The following is a 21,803-nucleotide window of genomic DNA, read 5'->3' as shown; positions in this document are numbered from 1 at the left end:
CAAATTCCAATCCAAACAATTATTGTTCTCTCCCCCCATATCAAACTCGACTATAATAATATCGTCAGAATGCAACGTTCACGATACTGTCTACATTGTCAGGAGTGATTCAAAAGGGTCATGTTCTCTCTACGGCTGGATAAAGACTTTCACAAGTGTTTTGTCAATCTGATGCATGTTGGTAAAACGAAGGAGGCAACGATCTGTGGTTTCTTTGCTCTGGTTGACTCTTACGTTCGTTTGCTAACATTTTTATACAGAGCTGATCCACATTATAACGTTGATGATGATGATCATGGTGGGACTGGTGATGATGATGGTGGTGTGTTGTTAATTATGCGCTGATAATGGTTGTGACATTGACCATTATGGCACTGGTGATGATGATTGTGTTGATGGTGATGCGTTCATGATGGTCGTGATGATTATTATACTTCTGACGACAATGGTGTTGGTGCTGTTGATGCTAATAATAATAATGGATGTGATCAAGATAATTTGAAGTTTAATCTTGACTTAAAGCTTTCGTGACTGCAGGAATTCATATTCTTGGGTCTTTCGGTAAAGTCACGTCTAACCTATCTACGTGACTTTACAGAAAGACCCAATAATATAATCTGAAGTTAATTTCCCGAGTATTGATGCCGCTTCTTATGATAACGATGGTAACATTGGCGATATCAATGTTTATGGTGACTGCCTAGTAAACGTGGAACATTGGGTGAACGTTGCGTCAACTTTGCCCAAACCTTAACGTGTTGACTGGCTGTATTAATGATGGATTATTGTGGAAACGACCGCGGTATCGATACGTGCTGAGCATCAACTATGGATACATCGATTAATCGTCCATAATCATTCTTATTCGCATAACCCATGCAACAAATCGTGTTTCGTATCGATTACGGTGCTATTTCCATACGTTGCACGTCCCCCCTACTGCCACTAGAGGCCGCTATAGTCACCAACATTGAAAGAGAAGAGAATGGATAATCGATTGCAATCTATAGGTATAGACGGTGCACCGTTACGGGTCCAATGTTAATGATACAAAAATATCCATTACGTTGATGAAATAATTCACTCCTAGAAGGCCGTGTGGCTGAGGGGATCTGTAAAACAGGTTTTTTTTTGTTAAAGTGGAGGGCCAATTATTTGTTTTTGGTATCGATTATTGTGGCGTTCAATCGTAGCTTTGTTAACCATGACGGAGATTATAGATAACCATGGCGATCAAGTGAATTATGATCAGATCAGAGTTACGATTATGCGAGTTTAACGTACAACTGCTACAACTTCCAACTGAGGTAAAAAAAAATTCCCTTTCAATAAGTAATGTTAAGCACGATATTAATATTGCTAACGATTGCGGTAACGATGGCTGTCAAAATCACACTTATTAATCAACATTTAACTTTGTAATGTAACAACCTCCCAGTACATTTACGAAATGTCAATGGAATGACAACACGTCATTACGAATCTAACCATATGACGTCATGATCAATCGAATAACATTTCTATGCTAAACTATTACGTAATTAACAAGCTAAATAATGACGTTATTTGCCAATCTAAAATGTAAAACGTACAATACAGTGTCGTAGTACAACCTAAACGATGATGTCATTATACAGTTTAAAAATTACGTCAGCCTAAACCGAAGCGAAGCGGTCATGACCAAGGCAAGCAATTACGTCACCACAAGGTGGCGCGCAAACCAGGAAATGACGTCACCGCGCTCCACTGCCTGACAGATTTGGCGGGAAATTTCTGTCTTCCGCCGTCGCCATCACCACCACCATTAACCGCGTCTATAACAACTTTACACACTCAGATATTCACGATAATTACCTCACAGTTAAAAAAATTAGAGCGACGAGAACGCACCCGGGGCTCCACGTGAACTCGTCACACACTGTGTAACGCAGCCAGCCAGGTTGGTCAGCGGCGCGATTGTTACTGCTGCTGTTGAGACTGATGATGATAAAGAACTGGCGGGAGGAGATAGGTCTCCTGCTGTATTGCAGTTGTTGTTTGGCTATGATGAGTATTATTGTTGTTGTGTCTCCAAGGCAGCGAGTGGTGGTGGTGGGAGGGGGGGGGAGGAGAGCCGAGCCATGCTGCTGTCGACCGCTGGGAAGAAGCAAGAGGCGAAGGCGGTGGGGTCTGGCGATGAGGAACAGCGGTACCCTCACGTCCTGCAGCTCTACTTGCGGCCGCCTCTCGGATCCGTCTCCCTCGTCGAATTCGAAGCCCTCGCCGTCCAGAGACTGCGGCGTGAGGAGCTTCGCGATCATCGCCACGATCCCCACGATCATAATCATCATCGTCGTGGTGATCGTGGCAGTGGTTCTGGTTTGATGATCGTGATCACCACCCTGGTCATCGTGATCGTAGCGGTGATAACGGTTGATTCACCATGAACACCACCACGATCACCACTCTGAACATCATCATCGTCGTCGTCACTGATTGCCACTGCGTTCAGGATCATAATTACCACGACGATCACGATAATGGTCGTGTGGATAATAAGCATTATCACGATCGTGGTACAGTGATTGATCACGGGTGTGATCAATATCACTGTCATTATTGGGCTCAAAGCGACCGTCACATTTTTGGTGACACCACCACTAGGCCATGATCGTCGCCACAATTACTATCACCGTGAGGACTGCCACTGGGTTATCTGTGTGTTGTAGTGGTGGTGGTGGGGGGAAGGCATTGCCCGAGACGTCTACTATTATGAAAAAGTAAAAGTAGGTTTTACCCATTCTGGCAATGAAACAGGTGTTAATTTGTTCAAACATCTGTCAGAGCATGTTTGTTTGCATGTTCACAACAAGTACGTGTGGTTAATGCAAACGTGATTCCTTGCAACATTTCTATTTGGTGTTTGAACATCTCAACGCTTGTTTTTATTTCCAGAAAGGGTAAAACATTATTATTTATTCATACTTTGATACTGGTACAAAGGTCCCACGTCTCCTATTATACACTCGTTCTTTTCGGCGTTATGTTATTGACAACTGTTTGAGGTTTTTTTTTGTGTACATGAAAAGATATCGACTTCTCTAGCAGTACCAGAAGCCCTCACTAGATGGTACAATTGCACCTCTCTGGCCTCAAGCTGCATTCATGAACGAGGATATGCCTTTGAGTGAATTTCGATTGGAAAAGTAATTTGACTGTTAAATTCATTACATATGTATCCAGGTGAGAACTCAATGGGACTACATTCAAATTAAGCTTTCTTAAGCCCTATATGGAAGGACCATTTCCCTAAACATCGCTGATTATATAGTTTTTATTTTAAGGCAATGTTATTGATAAATATATTGATTTTTTTGTTCACTTCAGTAGACATAAGTAATCTAAATAATTGACAGCACTTTGCGAGTGGACTACTGGATGAATGCCTCCCCATGCCATGTCAGCCATGGGAGATTTGATGATCCAGGCCAGATTTGGTTCGGATGTCACTCATTCATATAATAGTCACCCTATACCCTATATGTTTAATGTTTGGTAACTCAATTGTAATTCTTCTTTGGTTCTTTCGGTAAAGTCACGTAGAATGAGAATAAAATAAAAAAAAACCACTAAAATTCTCACGACGTTTCGGCCACAACACAAGTAGCCGTCCTCAGGTGAAGAAACAGGACAAACGGTCTATGATTAATGTTCCCCAACCGTCTTGCACGACAGGGACTTTATTTAACATTAATTTACGTGCGTTCAATATTTACTAGTTTTTTTCTCTGATTTCTGTTGGCTTTGTTGTCATTCTCCTTGGTTCTTTTACGCAGGTAGAAAAATAAAATAAAAATAATATATTACGACGTTTCGATCGCAATACAAGCGGTCGTCCTCAGGCGGAAAAAATAATCCAGCAGTGGTACTGCTGAACCAGCGAGAGAGCTGTTACAAGAGGTTATATATGTGGCATATATAGAGAGAAGTCTGATATTTATGTGGCATATATAGAGAGAAGTCTGATATTTATGTGGCATATATAGAGACGTCGGTTGTTTATGTGGCATATATAGAGAGAAGTCTGATATTTATGTGGCATATATAGAGAGAAGTTGGTTATATATGTGGCATATATAGAGAAAAATCGGTTATATATGTGGCATATATAGAGAGAAGTCGGTTATATATGTGGCATATATAAAGTCGGTTATATATGTGGCATATATAGAGACGTCGGTTATTTATGTGGCATATATAAAGTCGGTTATATATGTGGCATATATAGAGACGTCGGTTATTTACGTGGCATATATAGAGAGAAGTCTGATATTTATGTGGCATATATAGAGACGTCGGTTATTTTTGTGGCATATATAAAGAAGTCTGATATTTACGTGGCATATATAGAGAGAAGTCGGTTATATATGTGGCATATATAGAGACGTCGGTTATTTATGTGGCATATATAGAGACGTCGGTTATTTATGTGGCATATATAGAGACGTCGGTTATTTATGTGGCATATATAAATAAGTCTGTTATTTATGTGGCATATATAGAGAGAAGTCGGTTATATATGTGGCATATATAGAGAGAAGTCGGTTATATATGTGGCATATATAAAGACGTCGGTTATATATGTGGCATATATAGAGAAGTCTGTTATTTATGTGGCATATGTGACGTATATAACCTCTTCTTGTAACAGCTCTCTCGCTGGTTCAGTAGTTCCACTGCTGGATTATCTTTTTCCGCCTGAGGACGACCGCTTGTGTTGCGATCGAAACGTCGTGATATATTATTTTTTATTTTATTTTTCTACCTGTGTGACTTTACCAAAAGAAGCAAGGAGTATGGATTCCTGCAGTCACGAAAAGCTTCAAATCAAGATTTGTTGTCGTACTTTATCTGTTCTAATTTTGTCACTTTGGTGACCCAAGTCTCTTGCAAATAAGACTATTCTGGTCTCTTGAGTTCTCACCTGTGTTAAAAAAAAACTTTAACTATGATATTAACAGTGATTGGGAATTAAATTCAAGTCATTAGTTTAATAGTGCAGTTTGCCAATCCCCACACCAAACCGTCACCCACTCAAGTATAATAACGTGCTTTATTTTGTATGTTTTGCAACTTATATATGCACTGGAATTTAACTTGTTTTTTGGTAATATATGTTCCATTATTAACTACCAAATGAAAATGGACAAAGGCATTTTTCTTGTGAGGACTTTACATTTGTAGTGTTGTCAGGATGGAGATGATTAATGCACTGTTTTTGCATTAGGTACATACAATGACGGTAACATGACTGCGTGGAATCTTTAGTTCTCAAGTCGGTGGAGCGGATCGGCGTTCTGTTCATGAAGGGCACTGAGAATTACGACAAGAAGCTGGAGGAGGAGCTGAAGAAATCAAAGTTTCCATACAGAGTGAGTACTTTGCACTTGGTCCTACAGGCACAAGTATACGCAGATTTTCTTTTTTAAGTGGTGGCCTGGTCACTTAAATGCTAAAGAAAGTAAAGTTTCAGCTCTCTAATTAATTGCTCACTTGCTCACTCCTGTACTGGAGGGAGCTCAATAAATTTTCGGCCTATCCTACACTGGCTAGTTGTCTTGGAAGAGTTGCGAACACTCACACTTAGCCCACCATACACGTCTCGCCGCTTGACTAACTGGGGTGACCATTTTTTTTTACTTCTGGGTGGGCAGGGACTAGGGGATTTAAGAAACTCACCATTTGGTTTAACTGGCCGCACCTTGAGATTGAATAGAACTGCCCACGTCTGGATTACAAGTCCAGTGTGCTAACCATTGCACCATGGCAGCGTCCCCTGTTTCATTTGTGTCAGTGGAAAATGTAGTGTGTTTAATTAGCCAGGTTGTGCGGGAAGTTAATTACCACTGAGCTAGTACAGCTAAAATCCTGGTGTTCATCCATTTGGGATTAAAATGGGTTCTCAAATATAATGACCTGATGATCTCAGCCTCGTCACCAAGTCATTATGGTCACCAGCGTAAAAAGCACACATAAATTTTGGGTTTTCACTTAGTTTGTTTTATTTTACCGCTGAGCATAAAAATGGTTTGATGTGATGAGCACCTTGAAAGGAACAAAATGTATGTCTCCTATTGTCGATAAATATATGAAAGGGACTTGAGAAATAGTTCTGTATTATCACCTTGGACCATTCTCTTGCCTGAAGGTTAGCTGGCAGAGTACAGAATTGTAATCTGTCTACTAACACGGTACCATTAACATTATTGAAAAAAAATTTGGGGGGAAAAAAAGGAAGCCATACCTTTGAAATTTTAATTGAAGTATATTAATGGTTTCAACAGTAAAAAAAAAATAACGTCACAATATGCAGGAGTTGTATTGTGTTTTTTTCATATATTATGTTTGATGTGCAGGATAATATTACTTTAATAGAAGTTGATGACCAAGAACCAAGAAAAAGGGACCACATCTCCCACTTCATCCTTCGTCTTGCCTACTGTCAATCGTAAGAGCACAGTGGTCCAGGCGTTATGTCCTGGGTTACACATGCACAGTCGTAATCCATCGTCCATTAGTGGTCCTAATTTATTGCCGAGGTTCAGAGCAATCCGTTGTATTGTTGCCATTTGTAAATTTACTCTGGAGTTATAAACTTCAAAATGTTTTTATTGTCATTGTTGCAAATTTTTAAATAACGCCCTAGGAATGACTGTTTAACAGTGCTTTATACGTTTAAATAATGATTAATTATTATAGAGGCAGCAATATTTTAATTCATAGCCTCTACATGTCACCCACCAATCTCAATACACTTGTTACATATTTTAGCATTCTCATCTGCATCGCCAGTGTGATTTGTTTCTATTATTTAATGATTGATAAGTTAATGTCTTTGATATCTTTGTTGCATATATATGAACTAATCACTCTGTATTTCCATCACATCTCAGCAGTACTTAAATATTGTCTTTCGTGCGTTCACATATTTGGAGTGAATATTTACACATGTTTTAAAGTGATGCTTTGCACTACATTTAGCGACGCATTCCAGGCTTTTGTGCCCAAAAATCCTTTAGCATGGTTCATAAAAGTTCACTGACAGCCGGTAAAATAAAAGTAAAAAAGCACTCTTACATATGTAGAATAATGTTACATTTTAAAAATCTACCAAAGTTTTTATAGTTATGGGAATTCGTGGGGATAGTATACTAGATGTACAGTAGTATTGACTTTACATGAAAGTATGTTAATGAGATTACCATATTGTGTTAATTAAATTGCAGCTCATTATAAATGTAATCATAGCTTTGCTTTCATCTGCAACTACTTTGCACACAGGCAGTATGAAGCCCACCCACACACTCAGCCACTCCAATTCAACCTAATTTGATTTTAATGTAATATTCTACATCCACGCTGCCTACATCTGAATATTGACGATGTTTATCCTTTTATGCAGATGTTAATTTACGGCCCCTTTTTGTTGTGCGCAATGGGAAACACGCTTGGTTTCATGTTGCTCTAGCTGGAAATGAGCTCACCAATTGTCAAAGGGCATGCACTTGAAAGCGCACAATATCTTTGTTGCTTTTTTTTCCTCCCCATTTCAGTTTTGTGGTTGGCATCGGGTAACGAGATGAACAAAAAATACGTTTGTAACTCTTATCGTAAGCAGTGTACCACAGTTGCAGAGCCGCCTCATAAGATGACATTACAGAACCGATTTTAAAATCTATGTTTCAGTAGGTCTTTTCTACAATTTAGATTCATATAGCAAATAAATGCTTGCGCATTTCAAGGTGTTGTACAGAACAGTACGACATTGGAATGCTGAGGAAATGGGGCATATTAATTATTTTGAGAAAGAGACTTATAGGCAGAGCAAAAGACTCTTGAGCCTGGACTACTTGAACAGGAGCAGGCAGTTGACAGCACAACTTCTAAAACATTATTTTGTCACGTGTCACTTGAACTGAAAAATTTAGTTCACAGCTGAAATAAGTTAAATTAAGTGAAAAACTAAAATCATTATTACGGGGCTTTTGGCAGCCCCATAGCATCGGTGGAGCTGGAGGGCGCCGAACCAAAAATGTTAGTAAAATATTTAACACCGGTGGCAATTAAGCGATAGATGTGTCGTAGCTTGTACAAAGATGGTGAGAGCTAGAGTAGAATGAATGATAGCAGATTATATTGTTACTCATTCTGTGTAGCCGATCAGGATTCGTTTAATGTTTGTTTAACATTGGCTGTGTGCCCCCCCACCATGCCCCTAGAGTTTTTATATACCCTCTTTTTAAGTAAGGTCATGGTATAGGGCTGGTTTCAGGCTCGGTGATGTTGATATGGTATGTGACACCTGAATCACATGGCCACCCAGAATGTGCGGCATGTTCATGTGAACGCAACTGTTTGATATTCTTGTGCGAGTCGGCACTCATGCTGGGCGGGTGTGTTCCGTCTCTGTTCCAGAGAGGATTTGCGACGTTGGTTCATCCAGCAGGAGATGGACCTGTTTCGGTTCCGCTTCCTGCAGCAGACGTCTGAATCGGTCACCTCGTTCCTCAACCAAAACAACCTCACATATGAATCCGTGAGCAGTACAATATAAGACAATCGTACAATATGCTTTGCAATTATAAAGCATCCCAGGACGCGATGCATCAGTGGGGGGAAACAATAGGGAATGAGGCTAGGGGAGGTGGTGTGGGGGAGAAGAGGAGTTGACAATGGGGATGCTAGGACATGGTAAATAATTGGGAGTACTGCTTATGGTGGAGGGACACACTCATATCCACACCATTCATTTAAAATGTGTAAGTGTGCGACTTAGGAATGACTTTGAACATTAGGTGTTGACTCTGCAACGACTGTAGTCGTTTAAATAAAGAGGGCATGAATGGCATTCATAATTTCCTGATTAAATTGCACTTAAGTGTCTCCCCAGACACTATGATAAGCTGCAGACTGGGAAACACTCCTCCCCTTGGTTTCTAAATAAAACCACTCTTTGGTGAAGAAAGGAATAAATGATAGAGGACCGGAATCTGAAATGGCCAAGGTTGTTGAAGCCCATTGGTCGCCAGAAACATCATGTTAGGGAAACAGGCCCACCACATTGCTCATGTGACTTCGATTTGTACAAGACCGAGACAGGAGTGAGAGATGCTATACATTTACATTTTAAGCCTGTCACACCTAAATTATGCCTATGCATTTCATAAGGTAGAGTACAGTTTGTATTCAGATTGTTTTACAAACCTCAGATGGTCCCGACACAAAAACTATCTGTCTTATAACAGAATCGATTATTTAATTGTGATATTGCCAGTTATTTAATGGCAATAATGACAGTTATTTATCAGTGATATAAATATAAAATTTCTATACAACTTGAAAACTATTAAAAGTGAAAGAAATATATATGTTTTATTTTGTTGTCTTTGCCTCTCATCCAGTTGTCTAAAGAGGAGATAAAAGAGCACGAACTTAAGCTGATCGCTTCCAGCTATGGGATGAGTCATCACAAAGTCAACGAGTCCACGTTCTACAAGGTGCAGCATGTCCTCACCCATTTAAACACATTCCTGCGGAGGGAGCTGGTAGGAACGTTGGGTTGCTCGGTCAATGGCCATGGTCAACGGCGGCGTGGTGTTTTCCGCAAATATGCCCAACTGTGAGGGCGGGCACAAGCCGGCGTGAGTAGGTTAAACGTTGAGTTTTATAAGGGCACCACGGGGTGACCAGCCCCTCCCCACCCAGCCCCACCCTCCCCACCCGGCCCCTCCCCACCCTCCCCTCTCCACCCAGCCCTACCCCTCCCATTTTTGGATGCACGACGGATGGACGGACACAATAATCCCCTGTAGGCTGGTGTAACCATGAGGTTCCTACCAGTATAAGTTAATTTACCTTGGCGGAGAGATTAAAATGTATTTTGGAGCATAAACCAATTCTTGGTACAAGCACTATATCTAGGGGAATATTCGAGCACTGTATTTGTAAAATGGTTAAAGTTCTCATGTTATGAGCCATGGTTTCAGAAGGGCCCTTTTCAGTCGTTATAATTTTGCATGTATAGGGTGCTTAAATGCCTCGGCGTCTCAAACTGCTTTACGTCACATCTCATGTCAACCATTCAAAGGGCACCCCAATGGCAGCTATCCCTGTGCGGCACGGTGATGACACCGGCCAAGTGGGCACTAGTCTGCCAGTCGGGACAATTATTGCCACTTTAGCAGGTTTTTTTTATTTTGTTTGATGTTGCACCATGACGGCACACAATGGCAAGCTCTTTTTGAATGCTGTCACAGGGTCTTTAACATCCTCTGTAAAGCAGATGCCACGTATGGCTGATACGCCCGCGGTATTAACCAGGGTGGTCTGCCGGATTCAAACCGTGAACCACTGCAGCAAGCAATGAAAGTGCTCCTGCTGGGCTATGTCATGGCCCTATTGTCATGTGTCTTTTGAGTAGGGTTCTTCCTTACAGAGGGCTGAAACGTATTTTCAAATACCTTTAGCGGGCCACACTTTAACACAGACCTCAGTCAGTGCCTTAAAATTAAAAGCTGGGTTTTTACAGGTAGTAAATATTCCCCTCTAATCCACATTCACTGCGGCTAAGATGCTCTAAGTAACGGATACAAATCGTACGCGGGCTGTTTCAAATTGGTAGGCCTCATGATTCTGTCGGGTGTGTGAAATTAAGTTGTGGGCCACAGACATCCCATCCTTGATTTATACTAAGCTGGGAAATCCAATTCTTCAAGTCATCGATTAATCTTCTGGTTAGCGGGTCAATTACTCGACTAATTGAATTACACAAATAGTTGTAAAAAAAGTCTCACCTTTGTTCCCACATGTAGGCTTGTTCATGTCACCAAAATAATCGTCTGCGTCACGCTGAGAGCGTGTTTCCTGCCTTTGGGAGGATGTTTTTGTTTTACAGTTGCTGAGCACAGGCCCAAAACGCGAAGCGACCAACAACAAACTACTCTCAAAGTTGTAATCGATTAGAGTTAACGATTCTGGAATTCGGAAACGTTACCAGAGATTGGGAAAAGAGACGATGGGCAGGAGTTTCTAAATTGGAGTAGTGCAAGGGAAGAAGCGTCAAGAGAAGTATTAGTGACCTGAACTGTGGTGGTTGACCACAATATAGACGAGACGAAACATTCAATCTGCTAGACCGAGTACTCAACATGGGAATCAATGAGTAAAGTACATGGGAACAATTACCATGGTAGTATCAGTAGTAGTGATAAGGCGGTGACTAACTGCCGTTGAGCGAGCAACTGGAGTGAATCGGTGAGTGTTGGATCATCAATCAACCGACTGCTCTACGTTGAACTTGGACTCTTGTAAATGATGTACTGCTGCATGTGCAGGTGCCGTTCACGGACGCACTGGAACTGGTGCGGAGCCGGAAGGTGTTCGTGCGACGCGGGATGGCCTTTATCCCTCAGAGGGACCTGGTCACCATTGTCCTCAACGACTTCCGCCAGAACCTGTCGCGGGCGCTGACCGTGAGTTGTGCAGAATTTACGATACATGCGCCTTGACCACTGAATCACCAGTGTAATTTTAGTCACTTTTATTTTCAGTCTTCGTCTCAGTTTTACTGATGGCAGCTCGTGGCGTGTTTGTCCAAACGTCTTCGTTTGTGGATTTTATCGTCATTCTCTTAGTCTAGTTGATGAAATCTGTCATGCATTTAATCCACTATTCGTTATTAAATGTTGGTGTGAGAGGCATGCAGTTTCTCCTTCCCTAATATCAGATCAGCCAATAAGTGAATGTGATCAACATTTTTTTATGCACATTTACAGCCAATAACAATGTTTGGTCTTCCTTCGTGCACTTCTGTCTTTATTAGCATAATTTCATTCTGACAAGTCACAATTTGGTCTTTTGTCCGTAGTTGTCACATTGTCCTGCTTGTTGATTGTCATCTGCACATAGTTATTAACTAAAATATATAAAAACACTCAATTGATTAATATTTGAATGACTTATTTCATGAACAAAGCATACAGTGACCCTGATGCCCGTTCGCCCATCCTGAGTGCTGACGGGAAAAATTGCTTGGAAAATAAATTGTCTGAAGACAAATCAGCAGTATTTACTAGTTGATCTATTTACTTATTTTAATATTTAATGTTCTATGTGTTTGGAGAATACTGAACATTTAATTCAATATTAGACGTAAACATTTTTATTAATGCAAATACGGAATTATGTTTTAAGATTCTTCGTGCCAAATGTACACCAGTGTGAATGTTACATTTTTTACGATAAAAATGGGTCCTATAAGATGTGCTTCCAGCACCTGTGGTAATGCTAGTTTAATACGTTATATTAATCGAAAAATTCCAATCTTGAATCAAAATTACATTTTTAGGTCCAAATTGAATGACTTGTTTATATATTTTCACGTGACAAAGGTGATAGAGTGTAAGTGCTTATCCCCAGTGTTTGTCCCAGTTTGCTTATTATTCTGGTCACACTGTTTCATTCTTAGTAAAACTACAGATCTCACAATCTATGGGTCCGGCGCTCAGGTTATCAAGGTTAAGACAGGGACTGGATGCATGCATCTGTTAAAAAGATATTGCAGCGCGTTGCAGTTTCCCTTTGAGGCAGAAGCAAAGACGCAATACTCGATGTTGTTAGCTGCATTTATTCGCAAAGGTCAAGCACGTGTTTTTTTTCAGGATTACAGGAAATTAGGAAGATAAATTACTTGAGGCTACACAATTCCCTCAAGTGGGACAATAGGCAGAGACTGATTGTTTTTTCAAGGGAATTTCCCTAATGCTGGTATTTGAAAGGGCCAGTTTTTTATATTAATAGTCAAATGGTGAAATCTATATCAAACACAGCTCTGTGGAACATTAGACTCCAGTAAATGTAATAAACCGGCACTGCTGAGATGCTCTGTTCAAATTAATCTTTCATCCGTTTGTGATAAAGCTTGCTTTTTGAGTATAGCAAGGTGATAGTTTTAGCCTGTTCCCCAGTCACTGTACAAAATTGTGATCATATAAAATGTGTATTTGTGGCTTATTTCAGCTGATGCCATCTCCGGGACTTTTGGTTGATTGCCATGCCATGTATGTTCGCAGGCAATATTAATGCTTTGCCACCTATTGTGGTTAAAGAGGTCCTGCTGAATTAACTTGACTAGTAGTTCTTTGTTGTTAATTTTCAGTGGTCATTGCCTGGCACTGCTCACTTGAGTTTTCTGAATGGAATTGTAATTATCTTGTGATATGAAGGCAAACGTTCATTCGAAATACAATTGGTGGGGAAAAATAACAACAAAATTGTAAGTAAAATTTTTTTAAAACACGGAGCACATGACGGTAACATTCTTCTACGCATCGTGATTGGAAATTGGGTGATGCGTTTATAAGTATGAGATGACGAGATTGTAGCCCCTGACATGAGGGGCGGAATGGGCGGCCCAGGCGAGTTCAGGGCTGCAGGTGATGCCGTCCTCTCTGCTATGCCTCAGATAACGGCACGACTCCTGCCCTCCGTCCAGGAAGATGAGCGACTGCAGCCTCTTCTCACCCACCTGAGGTAGCTGGCATATCCGGTTGCCTTCCACACTGGTAGCTGGCACATCCTGGTGTCCGCTGCACAAGTGACTGACACACTTGGGTGTCTTCAACAGGTCAACGGTGCCCTCAATTCCTGGCTAATTCAAGGGTAGTAGCTTGCACCAGTATATACATTTTTGAAACCAAACCCTGTTGCTTTGCTGAAGACTAAATTTATCCCATTTACAGCTTGCAGTGTTATTTGTTTTACTTCTCGTTTACAAATATTTTTTGAACACTAATACAAGAAAGGTTTAAAAACACCACTGAAAATCACAAGCAAATCTAGAAATGCAAAATCTAGTTTTACAGTAGTTACTGAACCGTAGCGTACTAAACTGACTGCTTGGTATGTGTTGTTTCAGAGCAGTGTTGTAGACGCAGCCATCAATACATCAGAATTCCTTTGTACGCCGTTCAGTTTTGAGCTTTGGGAGTTTGACACGGTATATCCGCCTACATCATTTCGAGGACACGCTAATGTCTACTTCGCAGGTGGCTGGCGCACTCAGGTTTCTGCTAACGTCTCCTTACCAGAAATTGTTCTTACCAGAAATGTTTTAAGGATTACTTTAATTACTGATTTGCTTGAGAATAAATCATATATAATATATAAACGCAAGAGTAAATCCAGTAAAAAAGATGTCTTGATTAAGTGGTTATTCTGCATTGGCAAAATGTCAAATCATACTGTCAATATTTGACCACAACTCGTGCGATTGGTTTTTTTCTTCTTTAGCCAGTTCACACAATATTTACATTAAGTGATTGTGATGTTCGATGGAAGCGTGCCTCAGCAAAGCCCTCTGGTCTCTTGCTATGCAGTGTGAGCCAGGCACACATGACTGCGCACATGATTGTGCTTGCACAGATATATGTTCATGTGGCCTAGTGTGTGTGTGTGTGAACTATTATGATAAGGCCTTAATGTGCACACAGCCTAGCACAAGAGAATGGCGGTTGTCATTATGATAGCTCTTGTGCTGTAAGAATGGCCGAGTACCCAATGCACTTACTTGGCATGTGTGTGCATGTCCGATTGTGTTCTGCAGCAAGTCCTACATAGGACAGGATTACAGTGCACCAAAGCATGCTGGGCAGATCTCTCTGGATCAATTAGACTCTGTAAGTAAAGCATCTTCCATACATGTAAATGCCCACAGCATTTTGATAATGTAATTGTTTTATTAATTTTATTTTCACGTGTGGTTCATTGCACAATGCAAATCCAGTGTACTAACCATTTTACCACATTGTGCGAGGGGAAATGATAATTATGATGACAATTATGTAGCGCCGTAACATGGCAAGCCATTGCAAGGGCCCTGAAGTAATCGATGATGGTGACAATGTCTGTTTCCGCTTTTGTCTCCGGCGGCGCCATGTTTGCAGCACGCGGCGCGCTCCTTCCCGCTGTGCATGCGCCAGGTGCACTCCGCGCTGCGGGAGCACCACCACCTGCGGCACGGTGGGCGCATGCAGTACGGCCTCTACCTCAAGGGCATTGGCCTCACCCTGCAGCAGTCCCTCGAATTCTGGAGGGCCGAGTTCGCGCTGGGTGTGGGCGCTGACAAGGTGCGATGACCGTAGAGTGAGCAACTTCCTTGCCGGAAATTGTTTTTATCTTGGCAAGGAATGCACACTTGTTCGTTTGTGTGGCAGTTAATGTTTTGCTTTAAAAAAATCACACGAGAAATGTTAAATGTAGCGAACGAGAGTACAAATTGGCAGTTAGAGTTTCTCTTTAAGCTATCAAAAATGTTTTTTTATTAAAGATTTAAGATGATGAAGTGTGACTGCGTGGTTAACAGCAGAAGTCAACACAGCAAAATCCATGCACCCATATCTGTACTTTTACCAGCCTGCGTTGACCAGCGTGGTGAATCTTGGTCCAGTATCCCTTCCACAATGCACACAACGTGTGGAAGCTCTCATCCAGCAGTGCTTTGACAAAGGGGCTGTACATGTGCATAATGGAGGCTATGTTATGAGGGTAATGTTATTCGGAGCTTGTGAATGCGAATAACCTTTTTTTTAATTTGCCTCATTGTTTTGCCGACTTCCCAATCATGTTTTTTGTAGTTTGACAAGTCATACGCTTACAACGTCAGGCACAACTACGGAAAGGAGGGAAAGCGCACAGACTACACTCCTTACAGCTGCATGAAGATCATCATGACCAACATGCCAGCACAGGGTGACTACCACGGTGAGGAGGAGTAGTTTAAATTTTTATGAACACGCCAGCCTGGAAATAACACTCGCTTCAATAATCGAACATGCATTCGCTGACACTTTAACTTGCGTTTCACAAAATTCCGAATTATGTACCCTCTCATTGAAACAGAGATCTTCTCTCACGCAACATTTCTTTATCAAGACATCGCATTGTCACACACATTAATATAAATACTCAAGACACTCAACTTGATGAACCGCAACTTAAATAGTAACCTTAGTTTTCACAAAAGGCACCTTCACTGCAGTGGGCGGTGGAGCCGAGACGACGAACATCATCCTGGCATTTGACAAGAGAGAGGGCTCCCTCTCCGTTGTGTGCACGTCGAATATGACCTTGCCTCCACGCCCTGTCAGCTGGCTGCTTCTACTACTGCTGCCACCGCTACGTCTATGCCTGAATGTTGAGATTTGGCCTCAGTGAAGAGTTAATGTGTCAGTGCTCAATGATGGCAATTATTTATTAAAAGTGATTGACGTGAGGGTTCTAATTGCAGGTTGTCCTTTCCGGCATACGGAGCCAGAACTCCTCAAGATGAAACTCCTGGCGTATAAAGTGCCTTCTGCAGACATTAGCCAAGTGAGTCTCGTCTACATTATTAGAAGGTTCATTATCCTGGATGCTTTTAACTCTAAAATATTCATTTGGAGTTTTAGGATGATGTTGGAAATGGGAATGAGGATGTTACATTAATTGCATTTATCTCTTGTGTTAATTTCATTACGTTTTCCTTCATTGTGATGCATTCTGCTCTCCTCATCTGTCTGTACGTAAGTCCTTTTTGAACACCATCGAGCATTTAAGATTATCTTTCTTCCTCTCGGTCTTTTACCAAGGAATATTCCCTCAATTACTACCTTCCCCTGCATATTGAAGTGTAAGGTATTGCATTTGAATGGTAGTGTAAAGCATGTACAGTGAGGGAAAAAAGTATTTGATCCCCTGCTGATTTTATACGTTTGCCCACTGACAAATAAATGATCAGTCTATAATTTTAATGGTAGGTTTATTTGAACAGTGAGAGACAGAATAACAACAAAAATATCCAGAAAAACGCATGTCAAAAATGTTATAAATTGAATTGCATTTAATGAGGGAAATAAGTATTTGACCCCTCTGCAAAACATGACTTAGTACTTGCTGGCAAAACCCTTGTTGGCAATTACAGAGGTCAGACGTTTCTTGTAGTTGGCCACCAGGTTTGCACACATCTCAGGAGGGAAAAAACTAGATTTGATGCTTTCGTGACTGCAGGAATTAATCTTTGTTTTTTTCGGTAAAGTCACGTAGAAATAAGAAAATAAAAATAAAATTACATAATATACGACGTTTCGATTGCAACACAAGCAATCATCAGGTAGAGGAAACATAACCGCAGATATATATACAGACCTTAATTAGAGGGAATTAACACAGATATATACCAGGGGATACAGAGAGACGGAACATCACGCTAAATCAAACAGGGTTTAGCAAAATTTGGAACTATGTAAAGCAACACAGGCGGTCGGTTAAAACACAATTAACGCATGGTTTGGTTGAATACGCTGTTTAAAAGATTGTTAAATTGTAAGTTAAGTGTAAAATTTAAGATAGTGATAGAATAATTACCGTAGAGACACCTATGGGGGGAGAAACGCGCACAGTTAAGAAGTGGAGCAACTCTGTACCGAGGCTTTAAGTAGCTAGAGATGGAGGGGCTGGGACTCATAGACAATGGGACACAAATTATCATGATATAAGTTGTCAGGCACACAGAGAGGGGGCGCAGCAGCGCACACTTAGAGGCACCCAGGTGCACAACTATATGTAGAGACAACACAGCGACATAAATCCAATTCAAGACACAAAGGCAGGCACACCAGCAGAGAACACAAAGACATAGATTTCATACCTCCCCGAAGAGGTGGTTCAAACTAGATTTGATGCTTTCGTGACTGCAGGAATTAATCGTTGTTTTTTTCAGTAAAGTCACGTAGAAATAAGAAAATAAAAATAAAATTACATAATATATGACGTTTCGATTGCAACACAAGCAATCATCATCAGGTAGAGGAAACACATAACCGCAGATATATATACATTCTGCAAGCATAGTTAATTTGCCCATGGCCGATCGGGAATTAACTGCATAAAGCATGCATGCAGACATGGCCACATCTCGTGTGTTCCGAAACACATTTTACTCAATACATATTAAGTTCAACGGGTTCCCATTCTCAGCGTTTTAATCACAGCTTCTAAGCATACATGTGCACCTATGGAAACATTTAAAGGTGTGTAAAATATTGCATTGCATCGATGGTGTGCTGGCATATGGGAGAGGGGCTGCTGGTGAGTTGAGTGCTGCGGCGGTACAGTGGCGGGTGGCGGGCGGCTTGCGACAAGGCTCTGCACCTTCCCGCTTCGATTTTCTGTCATGAAAGATGAACGGTGAAGGGAATGAAAGTTTAGTTAGGCCCTTTGTTACTGAGCGGCGTAACGATTGCTCGGGGAAGAGGGATGTGGTGTCGGGCAGAAAATCCCGAATTGTTGTGGTCGTGTGGTATCGTCACCATCGATCTGACACTGAAAGATCGACAGGAAGCAGAGAAAAGAAAAAAATCTGTAATTGCTAAGTCGAGAGCTTTAAGAAATTTCATTACCAAGTTTGCTATTTTTACCCCAAGGCTTGTGCAAAATTCGTTAAGGTGTGACCACACTTAGGAACAGCCCGGATGGATTTGTGTCATAATTATAGTCATGCATAGCACTCCATCTTCGATGCGTCTAGTAAGTTAACGAGTCGCATTCACATAGGCAATGATGGCACAGTTATGGGTTGTTATGTTATTGGTTTGATTATTACACGATGGTAGATGTTTTGCACAGTCTGCTGATGAACAAATTGTATTGTGGAACGAGTGGTTTTTCAGTTCAAATATAACCAAAAATGCTTTATAACCTGTGTTGAGAAAAAATCTAAAGCACAGCCTGCAAATCCATACTGGCTTAATCAATTCCATGACTTTGCAACAATAAGTCATTGTGTGCTGTGCCATTCCGTGATAGATTGGGAGAATTTTACACAGTCATTAAGCAACTACAGTATAAAAAAAACGCTAAAGGTGTATCCTGTTGTTACCTAGTCATGTCAATGCTGGCGGAAGGGCCTCTCCCAGAAGGAGCCATTCTAGAGGGTACTTGGGTCTACTCTGCCATGCTAGCTAGACGTATTGTGAAGAACCCACAGTTTAAAGTTCAACACGCAACCTGCAGATTGACTTAACTGCTGGGTGGACAGGGGCAGCGAGATTTAATAAACTCGCCTATTGTTTTGACTGCTGTACCGAGAGATCGAACCGGTGACCTGAATTGCCGCGGCGTTAACCTTCACGTCACGTCGACATCCCAAGCTACGGTTTTTGTCACTTCCCAAACACTTGCCGCAGCCTTGTGGGCCAAACATCCGCAAGACGACACTTGGTGCGTGGTCGATGATGGGAATTTCCGAAGCGGTAGAGACGGCAGTGCGGGAGGGGGGGCCTCTGGGAGCCACTGCCACACCACACGGCTGCTCCTAAATTATGCATAGGGGCGGGTGAGCAGGCAAGAGCACGGGCGTGCAAAGGCTGTGGCGGTCGATCAATGCTTCCCCGATTGGAACGTCTGGCGGCTTGAGGACTCCCGTGTAAGCAGCTGTTTTTGAAAGCGAGGGGGGGAGGGAGAGGTCGTCCTATTTGCCGATCGTGGCATTTTCCTTTGCAGGCGAGTCAATTTTAATTGTGCCCTCAGGATACTGGGTTCCCAATAGTAATTTTAAGCATTTACAAAATGTTATCTTAAAATAACTGCAGCTTTCGTCAGCATATATTTTTATGGTGCTGTTGCCCGATAGTATTTTAGTGTATATTATGTCTTGCCCAGTTCATTGTGTTTATTTGTTTTGGACAGACATGTAGTAATTATTAATCGCCAATATTTCTGCTTAGATTTTGGACCTGGTTAAAGGAATGCATTATCAGCTGGCCTGCCAAAAGTACTTTGAAGTTACGCACAAGGTAAGCTTTGTTTTCCAAATTACTCTCCATGAATATTAGCAACATCAGTCTTCAAACACATTAAATATGCCGAGCTGCCACAATTATATAAGGTTTTAAAGAAAACTCATGTGTTCCTGGTGGAACTCTATGGATCAAAGCACGTATAAGTAGGCGGCATTGTTCTATGTATCCACATAAATAAAACATCGTATTCCTCTGGCCTATTGGCTTTTCAGATTAATATCCAGCAGTATTTGTCGTGCAGCGTTTGCTTGTTTAAATAAATTGCTTCGAGTGTGCTTGCTTAAACAAATGTTGTTGGATAACATTGGTCCGGAGGGCCAATGGGCCAGTCAACTAAAATGTTCTTTTATTGACATGAGACAACAGAGTTCTGCATATATATGCATTTTCCCATGGCTTGTTCGTTTAAAACAAAAATTATATATACTATTTTATTTATCAGGTAAAGCCCACTGAGCTATTGTTTTTTAAGAAGCGGCCAGGCCACAAATGATTGCTCAAGGAAGTGGAATATGTGGAAATTTATAGCAGCCAAATATCTTAAATGCATGTTTCTCAAAGTGGAGGGAAAAACCAGAGGTCCCGGAGAAAAATCCACGCGACCACGGGAATAGAGACATGCAAACTCCAAATATACAGCAAGCGTCAGGGCTGGGATCGAACCCACCACCTGTATACGAGGCGAGGGAGATGACCTCGCTCCACCGACGTTTTGGCTTTAATGTTAAACCCTGGGCTGTTATTCAGCGTTTCATACTCTTTGGTTCTTTCCTGATGACGGACGCTTGTGTTGCGCCCGAAACGTCGTGATTTATTTTATTTTACACCTACGTGACTTTACCGAAAGAACCAAGGAGTATGGATCCCTGCAGTCACGAAAACTTCAAATCTAGATTGTTATTCAGTGCTTTTAAATTTAACACATGGCAACCCCGTGTGTGTGCGCCTCCTCGACAAGGTGGAGGACACGAGCTTTGCCCTCAACCACCCAAACGAGTACTTTGAGGAGAGCATGCGCCTCCTTTCGGGGGGCCGCCAGGCCAAGAGGGAGGCCGACGGCCTGGGCCGGTGGGACACATTGGCCTCCTCGGGTTCCACTCAGGCCTCACAGGCTAGCATCAGCAGCCAGCACCTCCCGCAAGCACCACCACCCAGCAGCAAGCAGCGGCCCAAGGCTGACGCTCCGGTCAAGAAGGAACTGGCCGAGTTGGCCAACGAGCTCATGGAGGGCCTGGACTCGGAGGACTTCCTTGATGATTTCATGTAATGAGCAAGGGAGGGATTGGCGAGGTGAGGGTGGAGGCCCTGGCAGTGTCTTGTGGTAAAGGAGAGCACGTGAGCAATGACAACACGAAGGGCTCGATAAGTTGTGGAAATTTTACACCGGTCATGACGTTTTGGCTTTGACTTAAACCCTGGGCTGTATTCGGTGCTTTTTAATGTTGTTCTTTAATGTGTTTTATTCATGAACATGTGATTGTTAGGTGAATGCATAATGTGTAATTTTTATAAAATCTAAACGAGTCCACGTGTTTATTTTGTAAATGAAATAACTTTAAAATAAAGATTATTTGTTCGTATTGTTATTCAGTCGGTTGCATTTATTGCATTTGTCGTCTAGTTGCCAACATTTTATGATGCTGTCTCTGTTCAGTATATGGTCAAGAAAGTGCAGGAATAACCTTTACGCCGCGTGCTACTCTAATGCGTTTGGGAGGGAAGACCCTAAGTCATCAGCGTTGGCGACGTGCAGAGGTGTTTTGTGCGGGAGTGCTGCAATAAACCACAGTTATCGAGCGACCGGTATAAATGTGGAGATAAAGGAATCGCACACCCGCAGTAAAAGTGCAGCGGCCTATGCTTGTAATGTGTGCGTTTGCCGTGTTTTAGTGCCGAGCGGCTAAGTTGGCACAGGTGGTGCATTTTCCA

At 41.7% G+C, this 21,803-nt stretch overlaps 1 protein-coding gene across 3 annotated transcripts; it reads left to right on the top strand.

Moving 5' to 3' along the window:
* Positions 1-1,666: 1,666 nt before the first annotated feature.
* Positions 1,667-21,454, top strand: PRIM2 (DNA primase subunit 2). Of its 3 annotated transcripts, none has more exons than XM_032961699.2 (14): positions 1,667-1,939; positions 2,080-2,280; positions 5,308-5,411; positions 6,396-6,487; positions 8,455-8,575; positions 9,441-9,536; positions 11,373-11,510; positions 13,502-13,569; positions 14,642-14,714; positions 14,982-15,164; positions 15,672-15,798; positions 16,325-16,407; positions 19,800-19,868; positions 20,833-21,454. In XM_032961699.2, exons 2-14 carry the CDS (start codon positions 2,121-2,123, stop codon positions 21,139-21,141), a joined length of 1,623 nt encoding a protein of 540 aa, XP_032817590.1. In that variant the 5' UTR covers positions 1,667-1,939; positions 2,080-2,120; the 3' UTR covers positions 21,142-21,454. The 3 variants fall into 3 exon arrangements, with proteins under 3 accessions (XP_032817590.1, XP_032817589.1, XP_032817592.1); XM_032961698.2 differs by having other exon boundaries at positions 2,076-2,280; XM_032961701.2 differs by lacking the exon at positions 1,667-1,939 and having other exon boundaries at positions 2,090-2,188.
* The last annotated feature ends 349 nt before the right edge of the window (positions 21,455-21,803 follow it).

This window comes from Petromyzon marinus, chromosome 27 (genome assembly GCF_048934315.1).
Source record: "Petromyzon marinus isolate PM22_M1 ecotype Great Lakes invasive population chromosome 27, UKy_Petmar_22M1.pri1.0, whole genome shotgun sequence".
NCBI lineage: Eukaryota > Metazoa > Chordata > Hyperoartia > Petromyzontiformes > Petromyzontidae > Petromyzon > Petromyzon marinus.
The sequence above is the reverse complement of the archived record's forward strand: the minus strand, read 5'-3'. Positions and strand labels throughout refer to the sequence as shown.